Below are 27,629 nucleotides of genomic sequence, written 5' to 3' on the forward strand. Positions count from 1 at the left end.
TCACGTGATCCCAAGTGATCTCATCTCACGTAAACTACGCTATAAAAATCTAATTCTCTCAGTAATTATCTACATTAATTTCAAGTTAAATCTTAATTTGGAATACAAGTTTAAATGCAAGAATTATTTCAGTTCGTACGAATAGCTTACTCAGAAATTATATAAAACCTCAGTGCTTTACTTAGCTAGTGCATTCGTTTTAGAATTGATGAACTTAAGCCTTTTCTATATTTTCAACTTCGGATGAGCGGTGTGATCGCATCCTAATTGACTTAATTACCGCGAGTGGCCTTAGGGCATAAAATTGAACTATCTTGAAAAAATTCTATGTAATTGTATTCCAGTATTGAAAGAAACAATCAATCTGATAAGAAATGGCTGCGACTAGTTTTTGAAAATGAGTCGTAAAAGGTCACCAGTGAGGATATTCCGTTTGGTATCAGTTGTACATTATTGGCGACTTTATCGCCTGCACCGGCAAAACGGAAAAGTACCATTTATGCTTTCTTAGCGAGAACCCTAGCTGCTCAGAGGATTAATTTTCTTTCTTTTTTATGATGGAAATTGCATAACTGATTGCTTTAATTTCATAAAAATTATTCTCTTTAGCAATATTACAGCAAAATAATGTATTACAGCAGAAATATTCGTATAGTTTCATTTATTTACTGCAAGCAAATTTTACAGGCATATATTTTAAAATTTAGTTTAAGGCAAAAAACTATCATGATTTGTCTTTAAAAATCACTGATACTTGAAATACAACAAAACAAATTCAGAGGATAATGGTGACATGCCATAACTGAAGAACTGCAATGAGAATAACGTGAAGACTTGTTATGCCCATGAATGGCAGACCTTGGGACTTTCTGAAAATTTGGCGACTTCTACTAAGATAATTGCACTAATATGTAAATACCAAGTAACCAACCATAAAATGTAGAAAATTCAAGTATATTCATACATTTAATTAAAAACATATAATAAGGTAATTTATTTGTATGTTTACTGTTTTTGAGCTTATAATCATTTACGTATGCATAGAAAAGTTATTTTATTTTTATTTACCCATGCCTTTTAACATTAACTATAAAGATGCAAACATGTCTGTCTACACATACTAACAAATTAAGTCTTGACTGGATGTTATTAACATTGCTTGGTTCTTTGTAAATGTTTTATTAATTCAAAATTCAAAGAATTTTTGGGTGATCTTTGGAATATGGTAACAGGTAGTTTGGCGACATTTTGGAGGCGATAAAGGTTACGACCTAGGACTTTGGTAATAATGTGAGGGTACTTTTCTGTTTCGCCAGCGCAAATCTCACCAAGCAGGTTTTATTGGCGACAACATATAGTATACACATAAAAAATATTTAAAAAATGTTAGTTCTAAGAATTCTTTTAAAAAAAGAAGGCATAAACATTTTAATATCGCTTAAAATTTTATAAAAAGCCAATAAATAAAGACAATAAATTTGTAAAAAGACATTAATTTAAGAATTTACTATGCTTTCATGGTTCAACATCCTGATTCGCCGGTTCATATCACGTGACCCCAAGCGATCTCATCTCACTTAAACTACTCTACAAAAATCTAATGCTCTCAGTAATTATCTACATTAATTTCAAGTTAAATCTTAATTTGGAACACAAGTTTAAATGCAAGAAATATTACAATTCGTACGAATAGCTTACTCAGAAATTATGTAAAACTGCAGTGCTTTATTTAGCTAATGCATTCTCGGTTGATCTTTACATTATGGTAACTTGGCGATTTTTTGGCAAAAATTTGGCGACCAACTCTCCTACAGCAACCCTCTATTTTTTTTTCCCGCCGCCATTTTCTCTTCACGAAGTAAAGACATGTTTCTTTTCTTTTTATCTAATGAACACTTCTTCAAACAATCTACTAGCCGAATTACACTTATGCTAGAAATTTTATCTAACAAAACTGCTTAATCATGACAAATATTCACTGCAAAATTGGGAAAAAGTCCACAATACCATACTCCTTACGCGTTTTTCAAAATAACACATACACATAAACCATGTACACGTCGACTTATTTTTACTTAAAAAAAATCCCAGAATTGCACAAAAATGGCATTGCGTAGACATTTCACTATATCTATGTACACTGCTTTTTTCTCATAAATTAGAAAAATTTCACGAAAATACATGACAATTTTTTTAATCTTTAAACCCGGTAAAAAGAACATATATGAAACTACCTGATCGTGAAAAAGTATATACCCTTTCCAAATATGAACATTTCCACATATAAAATAAATAAAATATCCAAAAACTTTTACCTCTCAATTATGTATATTATATTATAAACGTCACCAACGAATTCATACCGCAAACATTACAAATACTTAGTGTCAAATATTTAAATTATTTCTATGCACGTTTACTTCAACTAAAACGTATACCAAATTCCTACAAACATAAAATTCACAAAATAACTATCATTTAATTAAAATATCACTAAACCATGTACACGTCGACTTATTTTTACTTAAAAAAACATCCCAGAATTGCACAAAAATGGCATTGCGCACACTCTTCACTATATCCATGTACACTGCTTTTTTCTCATAAATTAGAAAAATTTCACGAAAATGCATAACAATTTTCTGAATCTTTAAACCCGGTAAAAAGAACGTTTGATCTTTACATTACGGTAACTGGTAGTTTGGCGACATTTTGGAGGCGATAAAGGTTACTACCTGGGACTTTGGTAATAATGTGAGCAGTACCGAGTTCCGATTACGCATTATTTTGTGTGGGGGAAATGAGAGATCATGGGATATGTCATGTGATATTAATGGACGAATTACGGTTCTTTAATCGGAAAAGGGGGGAAATCGGGAAAAAATCTGGAAATTTTGTATTTGGCTTTATTCTGTGTTGTGTGAAATAGTGTTTGTGAATTTTTGGATCCCATGGCCGTAAGTAAAGTGAATTCGAAATGGGTATTTAGTGGTATTGAAAAGGATAGTAAGAAATGTTTTTTAAGGTTGTGTGAGAGAGAAATAAACATGTTTTATTATGTTATTTATTTTACCTGGTATCTTGCTTTGAAAGATAAGTATGATTTTAAAGATTCTGAAAGAGAATGAAGAAAAGTGTATCCACCACGTAACGAAGATTCTGAAGGAGATTAGGTAAGTTAGTATTTTTAATTATTTTTATGCATTGTTGGAAATGTAAGGTGGAAAGGAATTTGGTATTATTGGGAAAATTGTTATTAGCAATGATTTAGTTTAAAGTAATTAGGATTGTAAGGTAATTTTTATTAATTGAATGTATGTGCTCATGTATATTTTAAGTGGTGTTTTTGAATTTAATTATATTTTAATGAAATGATAGTTATTTTGTGAATTTTATACTTGTAGGAATTTGGTGTATGTTTAAGTTGAAATAAATGTGCATGGAAATAATTTAAATATTTGATAATAAATATTTGTAATGCTTCATGTATGAATTCGTTGGTGACGTGTATAATGTAATAGATGATTTAGAGGTAAAAGTTTTTGGATATTTTATTTATTTTATATGTGGAAATGTTCATATTTGTAAAGGGTAAATACTTTTTCGCGATCAGGTAATTTCATATATGTTCTTTTTACCGGGTTTAAAGATTGAGAAAATTGTCATGTATTTTCGTGAAATTTTTTTAATTTATGAGATAAAAGCAGTGTACATGGATATAGTGAAGAGTGTGCGGAATGCCATTTTTGTGCAATTCTGGGATGTTTTTTTAAGTAAAAATAAGTCGACGTGTACATGGTTCAGTGATATTTTAATGAAATGATAGTTATTTTGTGAATTTTATGCTTGTAGGAATTTGGTTTACGTTTAAGTTGAAATAAACGTGCATGGAAATAATTTAAATATTTGATACTAAATATTTGTAATGCTTCATGTATGAATTCGTTGGTGACGTGTATAATGTAATAGATGATTTAGAGGTAAAAGTTTTTGGATATTTTATTTATTTTATATGTGGAAATGTTCATATTTGTAAAGGGTAAATACTTTTTCGCGATCAGGTAATTTCATATATGTTCTTTTTACCGGGTTTAAAGATTGAGAAAATTGTCATGTATTTTCGTGAAATTTTTCGAATTTATGAGAAAAAAGCAGTGTACATGGATATAGTGAAGAGTGTGCACAATGCCATTTTTGTGCAATTCTGGGATGTTTTTTTAAGTAAAAATAAGTCGGCGTGTACATGGTTTATGTGTATGTGTTATTTTGAAAAACGCGTAAGGTGTATGGTATTGTGCACTTTTTCCGAATTTTGCAGTGAATATTTGTCATGATTAAGCAGTTTTGTTTGATAAAATTTCTAGCATAAGTGTAATTCGGCTAGTAGATTGTTGGAAGAAGTGTTCAGTAGATAAGAAGAAAAGAAACATGTCTTTACTTCGTGAAGACAAAATGGCGGCAGGGGAAAAAAATAGAGGGTTGCTGTAGGGGAGTTGGTCGCCAAATTTTCGCCAAAAAATCGCCAAGTTACCGTAATGTAAAGATCAACCAAAAGAACATATATGAAATTACCTGATCGCGAAAAAGTATATACCCTTTCCAAATATGAACATTTCCCCGTATAAAATAAATAAAATATGAAAAAACTTTTACCTCTACATTATCTACTATATTACAAACGTCACTAACTAATTCATACCGCAAACATTACAAATGGTTACAAATACTTAAGTGTCAAATACTTAAATTATTTCCATGCACGTTTACGCAAATTACTTTACTTCCACCTTACATTTAGAACAATGCATAAAAATAATATCCTCTAATTAAAAATACTAACTTACCTAATCTTCTTCAGAATCTTGATTACGTGTCTGGTAAACTTTTCTTATTTCTGTTTCAGGATCTTTAAAATCATACTTATAGTTCACAGCAAGGTACCAGGTAAAATAACTTAATAAAACATCTTTACTTCTATCTCGCACAACCTTAAAGTAGAAACACTTATTACTACCCCTTTCAATCCCACTAAATACCCACTTCGAATTCACTTTAGTTAGGGCCATGGGATCCAAAAATTAACGAACACTGTTTCACACAACACAGAATAAAGCTAAATACAAAATTTCCAGATTTTTTCCCGATTTACCCCCTTTTCCGATTAAAGAACCGTAATTCGTCCATTAATATCACACAACACATCCCATGATCTCTCATTTCCCTCATACAAAATAATGCGTAATCGGAACTGAGTACTGCTCACATTATTACCAAAGTCGCAGGTAGTAACCTTTATCGCCTCCAAAATGTTGCCAAACTACCAGTTACCATATTCTAAAGATCAGCCGCATTCTCATTAGAATGGAAGAATTTAACCCTTCACTTTACTTTTTCTATATTTTCGGCTTCAGGTAAGCGCTGTGATTGCATCCTAATTGACTTAATTACCGAAAATGGCCTTAGACATATAACTGAACTATCTGATAAAAATTCTATGTAATTGTATGCCTGTATTGAAAGAAACAATCAATCTGATAAGAATGATAAAATGAGGCATAAAAAGTTACCAGCGAGAATATTCCGTTTGGCATCAGTTGTACCATTATTGGCGACTTTATCGCTTGCGCTGGCAAAACGGAAAAGTACCAATGTGAGAAGTACTCAGTTCCGATTACGCATTATTTTGTGTGAGGGAAATGAGAGATCATGGGATATGTCATGTGACATTAATGGACGAATCACTGTTCTTTAATCAGAAAAGGGGGTAAATTTGTAAAAATATCTGCTGTACAGCATTAGTTTCATTCTATGTTCTGTGAAACAGTGTTGTTTAATATTTGGATCCCATGGCCCTATATAAAGTGAATCCGAAATTTTTAATGCGTTTATGTGTAATTGAATAGAATTGCTTAATTGCGGATAAGTATGAATGTATAACATGTGGGTATGAAATGAGATTGTGTGAAAGGAAGGATATTACAGATAAGTTTGAATGGTGGTGCAAGAAATCTGGTGAAAATGGACATTTTGTGATCCGCCATGCACTCAAGATTCTGTAGAAGATTAGGTAAGTTAGTATTTTTAATTATTTGAGGATATTATTTCTAAGCATTGTTCTAAATGTAAGGAGTAAATAAATTAATATGGTATTATTGGAAAATTGTTATTAGCAATGATTTAGTTTAAAGTAATTAGGATTGTAAGCTAATTTTTATTAATTTAATGTATGTGCTTATTTATATTTTAAGTAGTGTTGTTTTAATTTAATTATATTTTAATTTAATGATTGTGATTTTGAGAGTTATATGTTCGTAGTATTTTAGAATACATTTGAGTAGAAGTAAATGTGCATGGAAAGAATTTAAGTATTTGACACTAAGTATTTGGAACCATTTTTAATGTTCAAGTTAGAAAATTGGCAGGTGAGGTTTATAATAGATAATTTAGAGGGAAAAGTTTTTGGATATTTTATTTATTTTATACGTGCAAATGTTCATCCTTGGAAAGGGTATATACTTTTTCGCGATCAAGTAATTTCATATATGTCCTTTTTACCGAATTTAAAGATTCACAAAATTTTCATGCATTTTCGTGAAATTTTTCTAATTTATGAGAAAAAAGCAGTGTACATGGATATAGTGAAGAGTGTGCACAATACCATTTTTGTGCAATTCTGGGATGTTTTTTTAAGTAAAAATAAGTCGACGTGTACATGGTTTAATTATATTTTAATTAAATGATAGTTATTTTGTGAATTATATGTTTGAGTGGAAGTAAACCTGCATGGAAATAATTTAAATATTTGACAAAGTATTTGTAACCATTTTTAATGTTTTGTTATGTATTCGTTGATGCCTTTTATAATAGATAATTTAGAGGTAAAAGTTTTTGGATATTTTATTTATATTATACGTGGAAATGTTCATCCTTGGATACGGTATATACTTTTTCGCGATCAGGTAATTTCATATATGTGCTTTTTTACCGAGTTAAAGATTCACTAAATTATCCTGTATTTTCGTGCAAATTTTTGTAATTTATGAGAAACTAGCAGTTTAGATGGATAAAGTCAAGAGTGTGCGCAATGCCATTTTTGTGGAATTCTGGGATTTTTTTTAAGTAAAAATAAGTCGACGTGTACATGGTTACTGTGTATGTGCTATTCTGAAAAACGTGCAAGGAGTTTGCGATTGTGCACTTTTTCCCAATTTTGCAGTTAATATTTGTCATGATTAAGCAGTTTTGTTACATAAAATTTCTAGCATAAGTGTAATTCGGCTAGTAGATTGTTGGAAAATGTGTTCAGTAAATAAAAAGAAAATAAACATGTCTTTACTTCGTGAAGACAAAATGGCGGCCAAAAAAAATAGAGGGTTGCTGTAGCAGAGTTGGTCGCCAAATTTTCGCCCAAAAAATCGCCAAGTTACCATAATCCAAAGATCAACCGAATTTTTAAGCTGCTGTTTAGTGCCTTTATCAACCCCTTGCGGAGAAGGTGTAGTCATGGGACCAACCATCCCCCTCCTCGAAATGGAATGTTGCCACCGTCCCATACATTTTCAGCAATTAAGCTTATTTTACAAAAGAAAAATAATATAAAATCTGCATTTGTTAGAGTAGAGAGAAGGTTACCCCTTATATTATCATGAAGTTGTTTTATTTATATCCAAGTTGTTTCATCTATTGCTAAGTTTTGTTTCATTTATGGTAACCTGAGTAGTTGTATGTTATGGAAACCCTATGTTGACATAATCAGTTGCATGACTGTGGTAAATTCGTAAAGGCTTGTGTGTGTGTTGCTTAGGGAGTATATTGTTTGTTTTGTGGTTTAGACGGTAAAATGGCTAGTCAAAAGTCGTTAATTCGGACACCCATAATCCGGAATGATCTATAATTCGGACCTCAAAGCTAAAAACTTTCTGTGCATGCGCCGAGTTGACACATGCGCATAGGCTTTTACGCGTGCGCGTGAGACCTCTTACGACTGCGCATTTGCGTGTGCGCAAGCGCAGAATACGTTTTCGCATGCGCGTTTTATGTATAACGAACGGTATCAGCTAAAATTATCTAATTATCTATTTCAGTTAATGTTGATGATTGCGTTGTTCTTTAATTTTCGAATTGGATCGGGCTTATTATTTTTTGATGACTGTAAGAGCAATACTATAAAAGTAAACCTGAACTTTCGATTATGTCAAATAGAATTTCCGAATCTGGAGCTCCCAAAGGATCGTACAAAACGAAAGTATGTTTCGATGTCCATCAAACAAAAAGTGGAAATGCTGCAAAAAATGGATAAAGACATGAAGAATGTGACAGAGAGGTTAGTGAAAACGAAAAAATTTCGATTGACAAGTTAGTCGGTATTCTCGGCACAGCAATTAACGGGACTTGAACAGCGGAACTTTGTAACTGAACAAAGAATTATGTCTGTTTATAGAATTAAAGAGAAAGTATTATCACATAAAACGAAGCAACTTAAACAACTTACATTGAAAGAAATGTTTAATAAAGTAAACAAATAAATATTAAGCTTTTTTTTTTTGTAAATTTTGATACCTTTTAGATCATAATTGTTCTTTATTTCATAAATTACGGTTTCATATTTTTAATTTTAGAATTTCTGCATGCCATCTTACGCGATTTAAACTGATGATCTATAATCCGGAAAAATCGATAATCCGGAATCGCCGAAGTCCCGACGAGCCCGGATTAACGAATTTTGACTGTATTGAAGTTTCCATACAATTTGGAAAAAAAGGGGAAAGAACATTACTTGACTGGTGTGTAAATGAAGGTTTACTTAGTAGCCATTATTAAGTGTCCCGTCTGCAGCAAGAAAATGCGTATGGTCGAACGTCGGACGATATGAAGGATATTTTTTACTCTTACTTTGTGAATTTAATTGGCGATGCCAACATACAGATTTTAGTTCAGATAGGAAGTTTTTGGATACTGTTAAGGAATTTTGTTTGACTGAAGACATTATAATTCATAAATAAGGTAAGTGGGTATTTCCTTTGTGTAGTGCAAAGAAGAATTTCTTTTATGTTATTTCATTGTTTGATTTAAAATGTAGTTTATTGAGATTATATATTTTTTTGTTGGCTGCTCCTTTCACTTTTTAAGTGAATATAGTTCAATGGATACATGGACAAAGTCAAGGGAGTGTGCAACGCCTAGTTAATGCAATTCTCTGATGTCTTTTTAAGCGATGATGTGTATTTTTTAATCTGATGTCTTTTTAAGCGATGTGTAAATGGTTAAAGTCAAGGGAGTGTACAATGGTTGGTAAAATCCTAGTATAAGGTGCAGCCTTGGCGCAATTTTGAAAATTATTGCCAACACCAAAGTAACCCATTTAACTACTCATCCTATATGTCCCGTTTACTGCTCATCATAAAGTCGCCAAAAGTAGCCAAATCCCTTGTGCACCGGATACTAGGATTAAACCCAATGGCAAGTTTGTGCAATTCTATGATTTTTTTTTTAATGAAAAATAGATCGTATAGATGTATACCGAGTTTGTGCAGCTCTTTGGTCTTTGGCGCGAAAACAAGCCACAAGCTGCTACACAAGCCAAAATAACAAGTCAAAGAATTGCACAAACTCGGTATCCATGTACCGTCAATTTTCGCCAAGGGGTTGAAAACATCAGTTTCGTTATGAAACTGTTGGTAAATATACTTTTACCAACAGTTTCAGTACTTGCAAATATTCTTGTTAAATAATTAATTGTTCTGGCCAACAAAATATGATGTCAAAGGGTTAGGTCTTTCTTCTTTTGAAAGAACTGTTCTCTGGAAGTACAGACAGGCTGAAGTTTAGAAGGACATGCTGACATTTATAAGAAATAAACATTTTCATTTTTCTGTTAGTGTACAAACCTACTACGTTTTTTATACATGCAAAATAATACTGTTCTTGAAATAGTTATAAAAAAAATAAAGTTATAAGCCAAAACAACACATAATACACATTAAAAAAAAATTTAATAACCCTGCAAACAACTCTGTATGGATTATATAAAAACGGAAAATTCAAACCTGATATTCATAATTAGAACAATTAATCTAATCATACGTACACTATAAATTTAAGTAAAAAACAATTATAAAAAAACAAATGTTTAAAATATACCAAAACTGTTTAACTGCTATTATTTTATCTTATTTACTATATCAAATTCTAAGATTTGTATTTTTAAATTTACTTACAGCTTCTGCAGTCAATTCAAACTATTCTTTGTAATCTATCTTACTTTCAATACATATTACAACAGTTCAAAAAATAAGAATCCTACATCTGTTGGTAACTTTTTAATCCGAATGTCAAATTTCCACACACAGATTACACGAACAACACGATTAAACACGCGGGAAAACATGAAACCTCAGAGTCTTCTTCAATATAATTGCGCCGAGAAATATGATTGCCTCCAAATACTGACGTCAAGCCACAAAATTAAAGCTTGCATTTGAAAAAAAGCGTTAAGTAGATGTCGTTAGATTTAATTTTTTTATGAATTAATTATAAAATTCTATGTGTCAGTAATGTTGTTAAACTTTTTAAATATTTTCAATGAAATTTAATAACTTTCATCACGTTGGAGAAAAACTGAACTGAAGCAATTAAAGCAGACGATTATTTATTTTTGTTTTCTTCTTGGTTGGGAGTAAAGTTGGGAATTTTCACGGAAATTTCGAATTCTCTGAAGAAATTCTCAGCTTTCGTAGCATTTTATTTAATAGTTACGCATCGTTTTGCAGTAAGTCAATTTAAATTTTCATGCATGTCTTCAATCGCATTTCAGTATTTCTCTTCGACTAATTTATTATAAAATAACAATATATATTGCATTTTATAGTATGCACATTGTACTTAGTTGAAAGTATAAATGTTCTTAAAATAAGTGTATTTTTAGGAATTTGTAAAAGCATTCTGTAGCTGAAATATAGAAATAAAATTTTAATATGAGACGTGAAAAGTTTTTCTATTATTATTTTAAAGATAAGAACTCACTGTCATATTTGAAACGCAAGCAGTATTTGAAGTAGTAGTTAGGTCTGTTATGCTTTTGATATAATTTATTAAAAACTCATTCTATTTAGTTTTTTTTTTTTTTTTCCTCACTCTTGATAATGCATTCAAAGTTTTGATATTAAACTTGAATAACATCAAGTTTTTGCTGAAAAATTTGAATAAATGTTTTGGGTAAGTAACATTAATAACATTAGCGACGCCTATTGAAATTACAATAAGCTGAAACATTTTTTAATAATTAGAAAGAAAAAATAACTGCTGTAGATGGTAAATAAAACTATTAATTTTTATAATGTAGAAAGTAATTCATTCTTTGTCTCTTTTATTCTGTAAATCTTATATTTGATATTTTTTAAAGATTTTTTCCCCTTCCACCAAATTGCAAATGGTATAAATTTTTTTATGAATTATAAAATCATCATTTTTCACTCTCCATGCATTCTTATGGAATAAATAATTATTTCTAGTACTTTTAGTGCCCAGATATCTTTCTTTTCGTGGTTTTAGTCACATTTTTCGGGTAGAGTAGACTTTAAGGTACTTTGGTTAATCTTTGGATTATGGTAACTTTGCGATTTTTTGGCGAAAATTTGGCGACCAACCCTGCTACAGCAACCTGCTAGTTTTGTCTTGGACACCATTTTGTTTTCACAAAGTAAAGGCATGTTTTTTTTTTTTTTTTTTTTTTTTTTTTATACTCAACATTTTTTCCAACAATCTGCTAGCTGAATTACGCTTATACTAGAACTTTTATGGAACAAAAATGCTTAATCATGACGAAGATTAGGTGCGAAATTGGGAGAAAGTGCAGAATCGCCCACTGCTTGCCGCATTTTTAAGAATTGCACATACACGGTATCATCCATGTACACGTCTACCTATTTTCACTTAAAAAAACATCCCAGAATTGCACAAAAATGGCAGTGTGCACACTCAACTTTATCCATGTACACTGCTAAAGTCCTAGCTAGTAATCTTATCGCCTTACCAAAATGTCGCCAAACTACCTGTTACCAGATTCCAAAGATTAGCCGACTTTTTTCAAACCAGGTACTCTTTCTGATCGAATGCTTCACATAGTGACCACCTGAACCTTTCTTCCTACAAACCCATTCCAAGTTCTAGCATAAGCGTAATTCGGCTAGCAGATTGTTGGGGAAAAAAATGTTAAGTAGAAAAAAAAAATGTCTTTACTTCGTGAAAACAAAATGGTGTCCAAAAAAAAAAAAAAAAACTATGAGGTTGCTGTAGCAGGGTTAGTCCCCAAATTTTCGCGAAAAAATCACCAAGTTACCATAATTCGCAGATTAACCAAAAAGTCATTTGAGTATGATTGATATTTTGATTTTTATGTGGCTCTGAGTGTACAAAGAGAACTCGAAAATCATGGTAAGTGAATATTTGCTTTTGGTAGTGTTTAAACGTATAACATGTTTTTCCTTTTTTTATGTTATTTTATTGTTTGGTTTAAAATGTATTTTATTGAGATTATGTATCTTTTGTTTGCCTATATTGTAGAATTTGGTGCTCCTTTGACTTTTTAAGTGAAAATATCGATGTATATATGGACAAAGTAAAGGGAGTGCACAATGCAAGTTTGTGCAATTCTGGGATTTTTTTTAAGTGAAAATAGGTCGACGTGTACATGGATAAAGTCAAAGAAGTGCGCAATGCCATTTTTGTGCAATTCGTTTTTTTTTTTTTTTTTAAGTGAAAATAAGTTGATGTGTACATGGATACCGAGTTTGTGCAATTGTTTGTCTTGTTATTTTGGCTTTGTGTAGCGGCGATTTTTGGTGCAAATATCGCCGCTTCGCAAGCCAAAATAACGAGTCAAAGAATTGCACAAAATCAGTATCCATGTACCGCCAAGTTTTGCCAAAGGGTACCCTAAACTATACTTTTGCCCATTTTTCTGTACTTACGTATTGTTGCAATCATCTTAGTAGAAGTCGCAAAATTTTCAAAATGGTCCAAAATCTGACATTCATATGTGTAAAAATGGTTGATCTTTACAATATGGTAACTGGTAGTTTGGCGACATTTTGGAGGCGATAAAGGTTACTACCTGGGACTTTGGTAATAATGTGAGCAGTACTCAGTTCCAATTACGCATTATTTTGTGTGAGGGAAATGAGAGATCATGGGATATCTCATGTGATATTAATGGACGAATTACAGTTCTTTAATCGGAAAAGGGGGGAAATCGGGAAAAAATCTGGAAATTTTGTATTTGGCTTTATTCTGTGTTGTGTGAAACAGTGTTCGTGAATTTTTCGATCCCATGGCCGTAACTAAAGTGAATTCAAAATGGGTATTTATGTATGTATTAATTTAATGTATGTGCTCATTTATATTTTAAGTAGTGTTTTTGAATTTAATTATATTTTAATTAAATGATAGTTATTTTGTGAATTTTATGTTTGTAGGAATTTCGTATATGTTTTAGTTGAAGTAAACATGCATGGAAATAACTTAAATATCTGACACTAAGTATTTGTAATGGTGTCGGTATGAATTCGTTGGTGATGTGTATAATATAATAGATGATTTAGAGGTAAAAGTTTTTTAATATTTTATTTATTTTATATGTGGAAATGTTCATATTTGGAAAGGGTAAATACTTTTTCGCGATCAGGTAATTTCATATATGTTCTTTTTACCGGGTTTAAAGATTGAGAAAATTGTCATGTATTTTCGTGAAATTTTTCTAATTTATGAGAAAAAAGCAGTGTACATGGATATAGTGAAGAGTGTGCGCAATGCCATTTTTGTGCAATTCTGGGATGTTTTTTTAAGTAAAAATAAGTCGGCGTGTACATGGTTTATGTGTATGTGTTATTTTGAAAAACGCGTAAGGAGTATGGTATTGTGCACTTTTTCCCAATTTTGCAGTGAATATTTGTCATGATTAAGCAGTTTTGTTAGATAAAATTTATAGCATGAGTGTAATTCGGCTAGTAGATTGTTGGAAGAAGTGTTCAGTAGATAAAAAGAAAAGAAACATGTCTTTACTTCGTGAAGACAAAATGGTGGCAGGAAAAAAAAATAGAGGTTTGCTGTAGGAGAGTTGGTCGCCAAAAAAACGCCAACTTACCATAATGTAAAGATCAACCATAAAAATCAATCTCAATCAAGCAATGTCATCATTTTCATATGTATTCCAAATTCCAATGCTTTTTATGAAAAAATAGGGTCCACTAAATAGGGCCACAAGTCACTGAACACTGGTAGTTGAACTGGTAGTTGGGTCCGAGGTTTGAATCCTGCAAACGGGCTGGCTGCATGGGCATTTTCATGGTTTTCCCTATGTGTAACCTGTATACGAGACAGTTTCCCTTAGAAAGCCCTCCACGTAGGTAGCCCTCCCCTTAGGCAGATAGCCCTAGTGTGCTTTGCCATAATTAAATAAACCAAATTATGAAAAAATAATAATGTTTTTTGCCCTAAACTAAATTTTAAATATACACTTGTGGAATTCTATAGCAATGAGAAAAATTGTGATAAACTTTCTGCAGAAGCACATTATTTTGTCTTAGAATTGCCAATGAGAACAATAATTTTGAATCTGTTGTAAAAGCAATTGCCATTAAAGATGTGTATATATACAGTTAAAAGTCATTAATCCGGACTCGTCGGGACTTCGGCGATTCCGGATTATCAATTTTTCCGGATTATAGATCATCAGTTTAAATCTAGTAAGATGGCATGCAGAAATTATAAAATTAAAAATATGAAACCGTAATTTATGAAATAAAGAACAATTATGATCTAAAGGGTATCAAAATTTACAAAAAGAAAAAAGCTTAATATTTATTTGTTTACTTTATTAAACATTTCTGAGAATGTAAGTTGTTTGTTTAAGTCCTATAATTGCTGTGTCGAGAATACCGACTAATTTGTCAATCGAAATTTTTTCCTTTTCAATAACCTCTGTGTCACTTTCTTCACTATCGGAAGCGAATTATAATGATGAGGAATTTGATTTAAATCATATCAAAGATGGACTACATCGAGATGAAATACTACATTTAGTAAGACTTCGAAACATACTTTCGCTTTGTAGATCCTTTACATATTAGTAAATATATATCGGAAATTCTATTTGACATAATCGAATGTTCAAGCTTACTTTTATAAAATTGCTCTAACAGTCTGCAAAAAATAAGCCGGATTCAATTCGAAGATTAAGGAACAACGCAATCTCTAACATTAACTGAATTAGATAATTTTAGCTTAGCTTATACCGTCCGTTACAGATTAAACGTGCATGCGTAAACGTATTATGTGCATGCACACATGCATATTCGCAGCCATAAAGGTCTTATGCGCATGCGTCAACGTGACACATGCGCAGAAAGTTTGTAGCTTTGAGGTCCGGATTATAGATAACGCATGCGTGTTTAATGTATAACGAACGGTATAAGCTAAGCTAAAATTATCTAATTATCTATTTCAGTTAATGTTGCATATTGTGTTGTTCCTTAATCTTCGAATTGGATCCGGCTGATTATTTTTTGCAGACTGTTAGAGCAATTTTATTAAAGTAAGCTTGAACTTTCGATTATGTCAAATAGAATTTCCGATGCTGGAGCTGCCAAAGGATCTACAAAGCGAAGTATGTTTCGATGTCCATCAAACAAAAAGGTGAAATTGCTGCAAAAAAATGGATAAAGGCATATCCTTTGTTTCTCTAACCATTCCGAAATCTGTTTATCAATTTCACGCTGCTCTACAGGGGGCGGGACGCCGCGGCGCACAATGAATTGGAAGTTGATCTGTCAGCACAATCCTTATCTTCAGGGCAGATGTTTTTATTTTATTTGGCTTATAATTTCTTACTAAATGTATTATTTCATCTCTATGTACTCCGTCTTTGATATGATTTAAATCAAATTCCTCGTCGTTATAATTCGCTTCTGATAGTAAAGAAAGTGACACAGAGGTTATTGAAAACGAAAAAATTTCGATTGACAAATTAGTCGGTATTCTCGACACAGCAATTATAGGACTTGAACAGCAGAACTTTGTAACTGAAGAAGAAATTATATCTGTTTATAGAATTAAAGAGAAAGTATTAACACATAAAACGAAGCAATTTAAACAACTTACATTGAAAAAAATGTTTAATAAAGTAAACAAATAAATATTAAGCTTGTTTTTTTGTAAATTTTTATATGCTTTAGATCATAATTGTTCTTTACTTCATAAATTACGGTTTCATATTTTTAATTTTATAATTTCTGCATGCCATTTTACCAGGTTTAAACTGATGATCTATAATCCGGAAAAATCAATAATCCGGAATTGCCGGAGTCCAGATTAACAACTTTTGACTGTAATTATGATGGTAAAACTATATTTGACGGTGCCCCTTGGCGATTTTTGGCGGTGCAGGGACACAGACTTTATGCTATTATTGGATTTGTTATGGAACTACTCTGATATGCGCCCTCAAGTCGCCAAATATTTTTGGCGAGAAACTTTACGCTGCCATATTACTATCTAAATTTTTTGTCTACATTTTGAACTTTTAGCCTAAAAAGTCTCCAAAAATGCGGTTTTCGCACATGCAAAAACTACGTTTTGAACACACAATTTAGCTAAAAATCCGAAACAAAAACAAAAAATTTAGATAGCAAAAACGTTAAGTTTCTAACCAAAAATATTTGACAAGAATCCATGTACACAGCGAGATATTTTAATTTAAAAAAACATCTACGAATTGCACAATGTAGGCAACGAACGAATCTACAAACTACGCAGACCTCGCTTTAATAAATTAACATAATAACAATAAATTTCAAAGAATACCATGTACACAGCATCCTGTTTAAACTTTAAAAAAATTCTACGAATTGCACAATTTACGCAAGGAAGGAATCTACGATCTACGCAAGGAAGGAATCTACGATCTACGCACTCCTCGCTTTAATAAAATAACATAACTACAATAAATTTCAAATAATACCATGTACATAGCGTTCTGTTTCAACTTTAAAAAACATCTACGAATTGTACAGTCTAGACACTAAACAACAAAATAAACTAAAATAAATTTCAAACAATTTAAAAAAAAACAATAACGACAGAAATTCATACTAAAGAACCAATGAACATAACATTCTACAAAATAAGAACAAGGATAAAATAAAATGCACTTACCATGAATTAATGCGTTTTCGAATAGCAGAAATATAAATTTCATACCGCCACATAATCACTATCGTATTTACATCACAGCCAGACACACTATCCAGAAAATTTATACTATGGTTCACAAATAAATAAAATCACAAATCCCTACTTCTATCATGCACTGCCATTAAAAATAATCTCCCAGACCCTCTTTCCACACTTCTAAATACCCACTACCCCTCAAGAGGATAGCCACAATCATATTTCCTTTTGCCGAACTTCAATTCAACAACTACCATTTTATCTTTCCCTCCCATCTTCTCAGACACAGAGGCGAACCAACGAGCTCCAGCGAAAGATTTTTCAATGTCAACAGGGTTGCCATAGAACACGCAATCGCACCAAAAACCAGCGCAGAACACATATCGCCACATTTGGTGAAATTAGGGTGTATATTAGAGTTGTATCTATGTTATTTTAGCTTTGTTTAGCGGTGATTTTCATGCCAAAAATCGCCACTAAACAAAACCAAAATAATAAGTCAAAGAAATGCATGAACTCGGTATTCATGTATGCATCGACCTATTTTCACTTAAAAATGCATCACAGAATTCCACAAACTTGGCATTGCACACAAAATATATAATCTCAATAAACTGAGTTTTAAATCAAACAATGAAATAACATAAAAAGCACTATGCACTACACAAAAGAAATAGCCAACTACCTTATTTAGAAATTTCTCTGTCTTCAGTCTGTGGCACACGAAATTCCTAAACAGCATCCAAAAACTTTGCTCAAACCATGTTCCCTTTCTAACGGAACACTTTATATGGTGACCATTTGAACCTTTCTTTCAACAAACCCATTCAAAGCCATCTGAACGATCTTTACATTCGACCATGTGCATTTCCTTTGTAAAAACAGGACACTTATAATTGCTACTAAGTAAACCTTCATTTACACATCAATCAATTAATGCTTCCCCCCTCCCTTCGTTCCAAATCCTATAGAAATTTCAAATTAATCTTACCACATTCAGCCATTTTATAGTGTAAACCACAAAATAAGCAACTTCCTAACCAACATCCAGCACACAAACAAGCCCTTACAAATCCAGAAACAGATCCTCACCGATATAAAAGAGGAGGCATACAATTTCAGCAGTGGTCAATGTTTTCTCAGACTTGATTGAATGTTTTCTCAGGCTTTCTCTGTTTAACATATTTAAGCAGAGACACCTTACACATTATCTAAAAGCCTATGGGGAAAATCTTTCAGCGGTTACAGAGCTGCAGAGGAATTTATTAATAAATTTCCTGTGCTGGTGGCAGAAGATGGAGAGTGGACTTTTTTGGTGATATTTGGCAAGACAAATATTTGTGACAAGTGGAGAATGTGTACCATCAGGTGAAAGAAGCTAACAAAAGAGTTACTATTTTAGTATGTCGTAATGCAACTGGAACTTACAAATGTAAACCAATGTTGATGGATAAGAGAACCAATCCCAGAGCTCTAAAAGGAGTAAAATTCTTACATTTGATTTACAGGAACAAGAAAATTCCTGGTTCACAAAATGACTTATGACTGAATGATTCATGGAACATTTTGTTAAAGAGGCTAGAGGGCATTGTAGCAGTGTGGGGTAACCACCACATTACAAGATTTTAGTATTGTTAGACAACTGCTCTGCACATCTAGATGTAACCATTTTAACATGTGATAATGCCATGGCCCTTATCTTGCCCCAAATGCATTATTGATCCAACCAATGGGCCAAGGCATAATACAGTGTATTAATGCCACTACAAATCAGAGTTTCTGAAAAAATTATTTCACAAGACCATTCTATTTCACTTTGTGGTTATAAAAAAGATTGGTACTACTCCATTTCCAGAGGCCTTCAAAAAAATTGCCAAGCTATTATTGTCACCAGTGATGCTCAGTATAAATGGGTTAATTAATTGTGGTAAACCTAATGCAGTTCACAAGTTTTTTTTTTTTTTTTTTTTGCAAGAAATAATTTATTGAAAGCTTTTATTTATTTATCCCCCCCACTTGCCATAGATTTCACAATTTGGGAATTGCCCATGGATGAAAAGTCTGTGACAGATTTATTTCAAACAAGAGGTATCACAAAAAAAAAAAAAAATAAATAAATAAATAAACAGTTGTGCTCAAAAAGTCATGAAATTAAATTGAGTTTTGAACAAAATGCTGTGAAAGGGCATTGCAGGAAAGGATCTTGCAATGAGAAGAAAGGATTACAAAAGCAAAATAGGTTTGAAAGTTCCAAAATGACTTTCCTTACAATTGTAAATTTCATATATTTTTGATGGATCATAATAAATGGAGATAACATCAATTGAATTTTGCAAATTGCAACTCAAGTTGAACCATATTACGACTGAATACTTACATGCAGGAGGTTTGCACAGCAGATTTAATTTAATAGCCCATCATTGGTGAAAAACAATGGAAGTGACAAGGTTGTCAAAATAGGTGAAATCCTTTTTGCTAGAAGAAAGAGCAAAGTTGGACGGATTCTTCCACAACATTGGGCTTTTAGTTGATTCTGCAGAGAAACCTTTGAATGCTTTTTACATGCGGTTCCTGATCAATTTGCAAAAAGGTTATTGGTTGCCATTAAGGAAATTGTTCTGGATGGAACAATTTATGTAGATTCTTGGAAGGCATATAAATAGGATGAACTGTGAGATACCAGCTTTTCATTTGAAACCACAAATTTCACTTTGTTGATCCAGAAAGTGGATGTCACACCCAGACTATAGAGCATCTATAGGGAAATGCAAAATGGTGCAACAAATGGTAACAAGGCATGGCTCGTCAACACCTCGAATTTTACTTGTCTGAGTTTATGTGGCAATGAATGCATAAAAAAAAACTAACATTTTGTCTTTGTTATTGGAAGCTATTAAAAATTTTAATGATTCAAGATTAGGATCTAGATTGTAGATTTTTGTCTTATTTTGTATTTGGTTTTTGATTTTGGCGAAAAAAATTTAACCATCGCCAATGCCAACCCCTCCCCCAAAAATGAAGTAGTACCAAAAGAATTTCACCATCCAAGACTGCATCTTTTTGTTAGCAGAATCATGGATTTCTGTTTTCCAAACAAGATTAATAAAAGGCAAGGTAACATATGGTCATCTTCTCTATTTATCGAAACTGAGAGTGATAACAGTGAATTTTCTGGTTTTAGGATCAATGCAACAAAGGTTAAAGTAAGAGTATTTTTACCTTTTTTAGGATCAGTGCAGCAAAGGTTAAAGTAAGAGTATTGCTTTTGTATTTGAAAGAAAGAACAAATGAGGATGCTTTTCAAGAAAAAAGTATGGTTCACTTGATGATATGGTTAGATGAGCCAACACTGACATATCAGATAACCCCTGATGAAATTATTGGCTCTGTTTTGAACTCAACCAACAAAAAAAGATTGCAACACTGACAGAGTGAATTTGATACAAATGAGAAAATATCTTTTAATGAAAATTTGGAACATGGTGAAAAATACCTAAATTTTTTAGAACAAAAGAGCTGTGTCGCAGAACTAAAGTACCTGAAAGTTTTAAAGCAAACCTCTAATAGAAAAATGTTTGAAACTTGTAAAAAAAATTAAATATTTTATGCTTTATTAATGTCTCTTATTTTCATATGTCCTTGTTTATTTTGGACTTTTAATCTAAATATTATTATTTATCTTTTCTGCCCTAAAAGCCACAAAATCATAAAATCCAGCATGTTCATTTAATTTGTTAATTTCATTAACAAATTAAATTATTTGTCAGATATACTGTAGCATTTATGTACTAATAAAATTTTATCTAAGCCTTTATTTCCCTACGGGACTTTTAAGTCCAGTTAATAAAATCACTCAATAGGACATAAGTTTTCAGTAAGATCTCACTCGGTCTTTAATGTCCCTGTTATTTTAAGTTTTTATTTATCAAAATTAGATAGTTGTAGGAGCTCATTTGTATGGTAGAGATTTACAGAACATTTTAGCTACCAACACCTTGTCTGAATCAGCCAGTTTGGAGGAAGTGCTATTGCTTAATTTTTAAGCTTTGGATTGTCTGAATAATTATGGAGATAAATCCTTTATATTTTTTATGTGTGTGTTTAATATTATATTTCACTAATGTTATGATTATGTTTTGAGAGTGAAACCTTCTTTCCCCCCCCCCTTGAATTGGGAAAGATTTTTCTTGGGGAACCTCGAAGTCCTAGGGGGACTCTACATTGCATATTCTTTGCTTTTATAAGCATTGCATATTTTAGGGTTTATAGATTCTTTTTATTTAATATATTTTTTCTTTCAAATTTCAAGCTTAGTTGTTTCATTAAATTATTATATTTTTCACTTAATTTAGACATATAATTTTTCATTTATAAATTTTTTATTAACATTTTTACTCATATTTTTACTTTTTTTTACCATTTTTTTTTCATCAATTGAAATTTTTAAGCATCTCAAATCTGTTGAAATAAGTACATGTGGTACAGTAAGAAATAATCATAAAGGCTTTCCAATTCTAGCCAAGATAAAATTTTGAAAAGAGAACAGATTTTGACTTTTATAATATCAACAAATGGATTTCCTATTTCAGATAGAGAGACAATCGTTATTTATTCTTTCTGTCAAATTACCAAGGAACCGAGACATGTATTGTTGAAAGAACCCCAAAGGGCAGCTCCAAACTCAATGCTGCAGCCCCCATAGTAGTGAGGGACTACAACAGCCACATGGGTGGTGTTGACAAGAATGATATGTGGAAGTTTTTGTATGATAGAAATAAAAAGAAAAGGCACCCCCTTTTTTTCAGAAATTACTCATCGTTCATGCATTGTATTGCGAAGTGGTGGAAAATTAACATTTCTTCAGTAGAAAAGAAGATTAACACAAGGACTCACTACTGTGTCATCTACTATTCCGAAGAAGCAAGGAAGACGAAGTTCTTCCACTGAATCCTCTGAGATGGTATATCTGCACTGAAACGGAAGGGTAGCAAGTTTTTGGTATCTGGATGATAGTATTAGAAAACAAAATAAGGGAGCACATTGGCCTGTTTTTGCTAAATCCTGAGGCACTGTCAATTATCAAAGTAAATTGAATGAAAGCCACATTTTCAGTGTTTCTTGTGCAAAGTTAAATTTTTTAAAATTTTTATTTAGCGTACCTCTTTTTGCCATGAGGTGCATTCATTCCAGAATTTATGTAGATTTCAGCAGCAAGCAGTTTTAGTATAAAGTTTAGAGATATACAAATTAGAGTGTGAGAGTTTGGCCTACAGTCTGCAGCCTTGCCAATTAAAGTGTCTTGATACTAGTAGTGCTGGCCTTCTTGTGAGTATTGTTGACTGAGGTTAGATCATGTGTATAGATTTTAATGTAATTACTCATAAGTGGTGAGGTAGAAACTTGAAGTCTGTTTGAAGGTTAGATATTTTGGTAATAATTCACTGCGCTAACACCTTATTGTTGTTATATTGACCTAGCTAAGTTAGTTGGAACCCATAGCAGTAGTTACAAATATAGGCAGATAGGAAAAATGATACAAGGATTTGTTGTCAGTAAAACCTATGTCTTATTATTTTGGATACATTATTAATGGAGAACAATTTAAAATTTTAGAAACCAGAAGCTTTTAACTGTGAGATTTAAGAGTCTTTTTTCCCTTTCAGTTGAAATTTTTATTGACACATGAATTTTTATGTATAGTTGTCTGGATATTAATGGACTTTTTTTTTTTTATTTTATTCCTTTTATTTAGTGAACCCATATTCTTTTCATTTTATGCCTGTATATTTAAATTTCATACCTTTTAGCTCTGTCATTTTGCATGATTATATGCTATCTAAAAATATTAATTATCTGGCTACATTTTCTTTAATTACTCTGAATATTCTTGCAGAACATAAATCTAAGTGTTTTGGCAGATTCCAACCAGTTTTTGTTTCTTAGTCCAATGGGTTACTTCTGAAGCAAAATTGTTTTTTTGAAATAGATCTTCAAATTGTAATAATTCGTGATTATTTGTTTAAATCGTATGATCTGTAAAAATATTATTTTTGAGAAAATGTTACAATTTCTTCCTTTTTCTTTTGATAAATCCTAAATTATCATAATTTATCCATATGGTCATGTCTTTACATTTGGTGATTTGGCATCTCTGGTTTTGGTTGTCCATAGCAAGACCTTAAAAAAAGTTGATTAACTTCTGAATGCAAACCAAATGTCAGTCGGCTGTAACATAGTGAAATATTGCAGCTCAATACACCCATTACTGATGCTTTCTCATAGTGATTTTGACCAAGATTATTTCAATGGTTATTTCCTAGCACTGTAATCATGTTTCGAAAATGGAATTATCCTGTAGAACCTTTTGTTTATTTTTAATTCAGTTTTGCTTCTTTCTTTTCTTACATTCTGTTTGATGGTTTTGCATATATTGGCAGGGAATCTTGGCTATCAGTATTTAAACAATATTTGAATCATCACTATTCACTTCTCTGTTAATTTGTCTTCTTTTAATGTTTTTAAATTCTTCCTATTCTGATAAATGCTGCATATTTTTTTATTACTTCAATCAAAAGCAAAATTTTCTCCCTTGCTTTGGAACAATACAATACAGAAAAATTTCCTTTACTTTTTATTTATCTTTAGGATAAAATATCAAAATCCTTTATTTTTATATATTCAAATTATTTTGTCATGCATAGTTTGTTTTGCATTACTGTATTTAGTACTGTAGTGTGTGGTTTGGTATACTATTATCCTTTAAAGTAATATTTATATGATGAGAGAATTATGTATGCTACTTACTGTACAAGTTATCAAATTGGATTAAGAGATTATCAAATTAGCTGAAAATCTGAAGCAAAAACGTAACAAATTTTTATTTCTTTATATTGTGTTGTCATTCGGGACTAGTTCCATAGGTAGCTGGCAAAATGTGATTCCATGGCAGCTATTGAAAAATTTTTAAAAATGGAAGACTCAAGCTTGATATTATAGAGGCCTTTTTTTCAAAAACCATATTGTGTTGACCAAATCTAGTTCCAGGATATGATCAATCTTCCAACAGCCCTGATTTTAACATCTTGGATATTAAGATTATTTAATGCATATAAGCGTTATGTCAAATTGTGCCTGCCAATATTGTCAAACTTATTCATGCTGTTTATATTTCATTCAGTGAATTAAATATTGAAATATTAAACAATACCTCTTTGACAGGTCATAAAATGCACTCCACAGGTTGGCAAGGGAAATAATTATAAACTGCCACGCATGAAAAAGCAGTACTTCTATATTGAAACACACTCCCAGAATTCATTACTTGTGCCAGAGAATCCATTAATGTGGTCCATTAAGCAAAAAATAATTTTAAAAATTAAATGATATACACTCAAAAGTCGTTAATCCGGACTCGTCGGGACTTCGGCGATTCCGGATTATCGATTTTTCCGGATTTTAGGTCATCAGTTTAAATCTGGTAAGATGGCATGCAGAAATTACAAAAATAAAAAAATGAAACCGTAATTTATGAAATAAAGAACAATTATGATCTAAAGGGTATCAAAATTTAATTTACAAAAAGGAAAAGCTTAACATTTATTTGTTAACTTTATTAAACATTTCTTTCAATGTAAGTTGTTTAAGTTGCTTCGTTTCATGTGATAATACTTTCTCTTTAATTCTATTAAACAGACATAATTTCTTGTTTAGTTACAAAGTTCCGCTGTTCAAGTCCTATAATTGCTGTGTCGAGAATACCGACTAATTTGTCAATCGAAATTTTTTCGTTTTCAATAACCTCTGTCACTTTCTTCACTATCGGAAGCGAATTATAATGACGAGGAACTTGTTTTAAATCATATCAAAGACGGAGTACATCGAGATGAAATACTACATTTGGTAAGGAATTATAAGCCAAATAAAATAAAAACATCTGCCCTGAAGATAAGGATAGTGCTGACAGATTAACTTCCAATTAATTGCGCGCCGCGGCGTTCCCCCCGCTGAGCAGCGTGAAATTGATAAACAGATTTCGGATTTCGAAACATACTTTCGCTTTAGATGCTTTACATATTAACAAATATATATCGGAAATTCTATTTGATATAATCGAAAGTTCAAGCTTACTTTTATAAAATTGCTCTAACAATCTGCAAAAAATAATAATCCGGATCCAATTCGAAGATTTAGGAACAACGCAATCTGCAACATTAACTGAATTAGATAACTTTAGCTTAGCTTACACCGTCCGTTCTACATTAAACGCGCATGTGTAAACGTTTTATGAGCATGCGCACAAGCATATTCGCAGCCGTAAAGGTCTTACGCACGCACGTAAACGCCGCGACGCATGCGCAGAAAGTTTGTAGCTTTGAGGTCCGGATTATAGATCATTCCGGATTATGGGTGTCCGAATTAACGACTTTTGACTGTATATGAAATAAAAGTTAAATAAATACCTGTTATATTCAGATATAGTTTTATTGTACTTAGTAAATTATATATAGCTATTGAAATTGGTGACAGGGCAGGGAGAAACACTTTTTCTTGAGGGACGAAACAGTCATTTTGATACAATATTGGGTTTAAACAAAAGTTTTCCACCACTGCAAATATTGTCTGCACAAACACTTTAGCGTGTTCATTCATAATTTGTCAAGCGATTTTTGGCATTTGAAAGAAACAGACTTGTTTTAGAAAGTGTTCTGAAATTTGTAAAAATATATCGTTATCATTAATTGCAAAAAGTGCAGCTACAGTATGCCACCAAATCATGTGTACAGCTTTAGGTACTAATATTGTACCAGTTTGGTACTGAAAGTTAAAAAATAAGGAATATGGCATTCAAGAAGTAGAATGCTCTGGCCAGCCTACAGATGTCGATGAAGCCCACTTGCGATAACTTGGGGAACAAAATCAGTAGGCAACTACTCAAGAGCTTGCTAAAGAAATAGACATTAGTGTCATGTCCATTAGTTGCATTATGCATCGCATAAACTTGACGTATAAGTTCAATCACTGGGTGTCACACGAGATGGCTCAAGCAGATAAGGACAGATGTGTTTGGGTCTGCACCAATCTGCTCAGATATCTATGCAAGAAACAAAATTCTGGACCAGTCACTTGTGATGAAAAGTGAATTTACTTCAATGACACAAGCCGAAAGGGGGTTGGTCTGCACCTGGTGAGCCCGTTTGCAGCTGTCGTAAAGCACAATTTGACTAACAAAAAGACCATGCTTTGTATCTGGTGAGATATCCATGGTATTATCCACAAAGAGTATCTGGAAAAAGGAAAACCCTTGACAGTAAGGTGTACAGCCAGATGTTAGTCTGTGCTGAAGTTGCTATTAAGGAACAACATCGAACTGAGTTCCAGCACAAAAAGGTAATAGATTATCACATCAAGATAATGCAAGACCATATGTGTTTGCAGTCACTGGCTGGACTCGTTCTGTATGGGCTCAAATTTGATCTTTTGCCACACCATCATTATAGCCCAACGTTGCTCCTTCGTACTTCTACCTTTTTTCACACCTGCAGCTACATCTTGTTGATGCTATCTTCCATTCTGCTTAGGACATCTGAAATAGGTTGATCTGTTGTTGGACTAACGGCCACCAAAGTTCTGGGCCGAGGCTTTGAAAAACTACCAAAACAGTGGCAGAAAATCATAGATGTGGATGGTGATTACTATCTGCTGTGAGGTTTGTTTGTTTTTCTCTAACTTTATTAAGAATGTTTTTTGGCATAAAACTTCCATTACAACCGCATATTTTATGCAAATAGAGCAATCATTTTGATATGTAGGGATACTTATTAATGCTCATTAGAGAATAAATAGTTTGTGATAATTAATGGTCTTTTGTTGGTAATCTGATTAAAATGAATTATGCATGAAATTATTGTTTTGTTCACTAGTCAGATTTTGATTTAATTTTCGATATTTTGGTGAAAGTTTCTTTTTATCTTTTAGAGATATAATTCTGATGCAAAATAGCTTCTGGGCAAGAAAGACTGAGTATAGCAATGAATAATTCAGAGAATTCATCTACCTCTAGTGATTGCATGAACGTAAATGATGTGCATATTCTGGTTGATACTGAAGAAGATGAAATTCCTCAAGTATTGCATGTTTAAATACTCGTAATAAGCATTAATTTTTTTTAATTTTAATAAAATATTCAGTGTAGAATTAATTCTAATAAATTCAATAAAGATGTAGAAATCAGTATAATGTAGTAATGAAGTAGTATAATGTAGAAATCAGAATTCTGGTTCACTTGGTTATTCATATTATTTTTTGTAAAATTTCATACTTCAGAGCAGTAAATAAATGTGTGTTTCTTGAATCATCATCATAAGATCTTAACATAAATACCATAAGCCTACAGAATAGTGATATTT

The 27,629-nt window shown here is 32.0% G+C and overlaps 2 protein-coding genes across 18 annotated transcripts in view; one reads left to right on the forward strand and one right to left on the reverse strand.

The window, feature by feature from the left end:
• LOC118199250 (uncharacterized) overlaps positions 1-10,375 on the reverse strand; it is a 249,158-nt gene extending 238,783 nt beyond the window's left edge. For both annotated transcript variants that reach the window (XM_085824140.1, XM_085824137.1), the window contains exon 1: positions 10,218-10,375. The gene's annotated coding sequence lies outside the window, so the exon portion shown is untranslated. The remainder of the gene's footprint in view (positions 1-10,217) is intronic.
• Positions 10,376-10,610: 235 nt separating this feature from the next.
• The window catches only part of LOC118194955 (mutS protein homolog 5-like), a 317,359-nt gene continuing 300,340 nt past the window's right edge, over positions 10,611-27,629 (forward strand). For 15 of the 16 annotated variants that reach the window (XR_015043107.1, XR_015043108.1, XR_015043110.1 and 12 more), the window contains exons 1-2: positions 10,611-10,768; positions 27,199-27,347. Coding sequence is in view for 11 of the 16 variants with exons in the window: in XM_085824216.1 (XP_085680342.1) it covers positions 27,252-27,347 (96 nt within the window). In the remaining 5 variants the exon portion in view is untranslated. Of the gene's footprint in view, positions 10,769-27,198; positions 27,369-27,629 lie in introns of those variants that run through there. The other variant, XM_085824223.1, reaches the window with a different exon arrangement.

This window comes from Stegodyphus dumicola, chromosome 1 (genome assembly GCF_044657685.1).
Source record: "Stegodyphus dumicola isolate Sdum_Otavi_A_Nest chromosome 1, ASM4465768v1".
NCBI lineage: Eukaryota > Metazoa > Arthropoda > Arachnida > Araneae > Eresidae > Stegodyphus > Stegodyphus dumicola.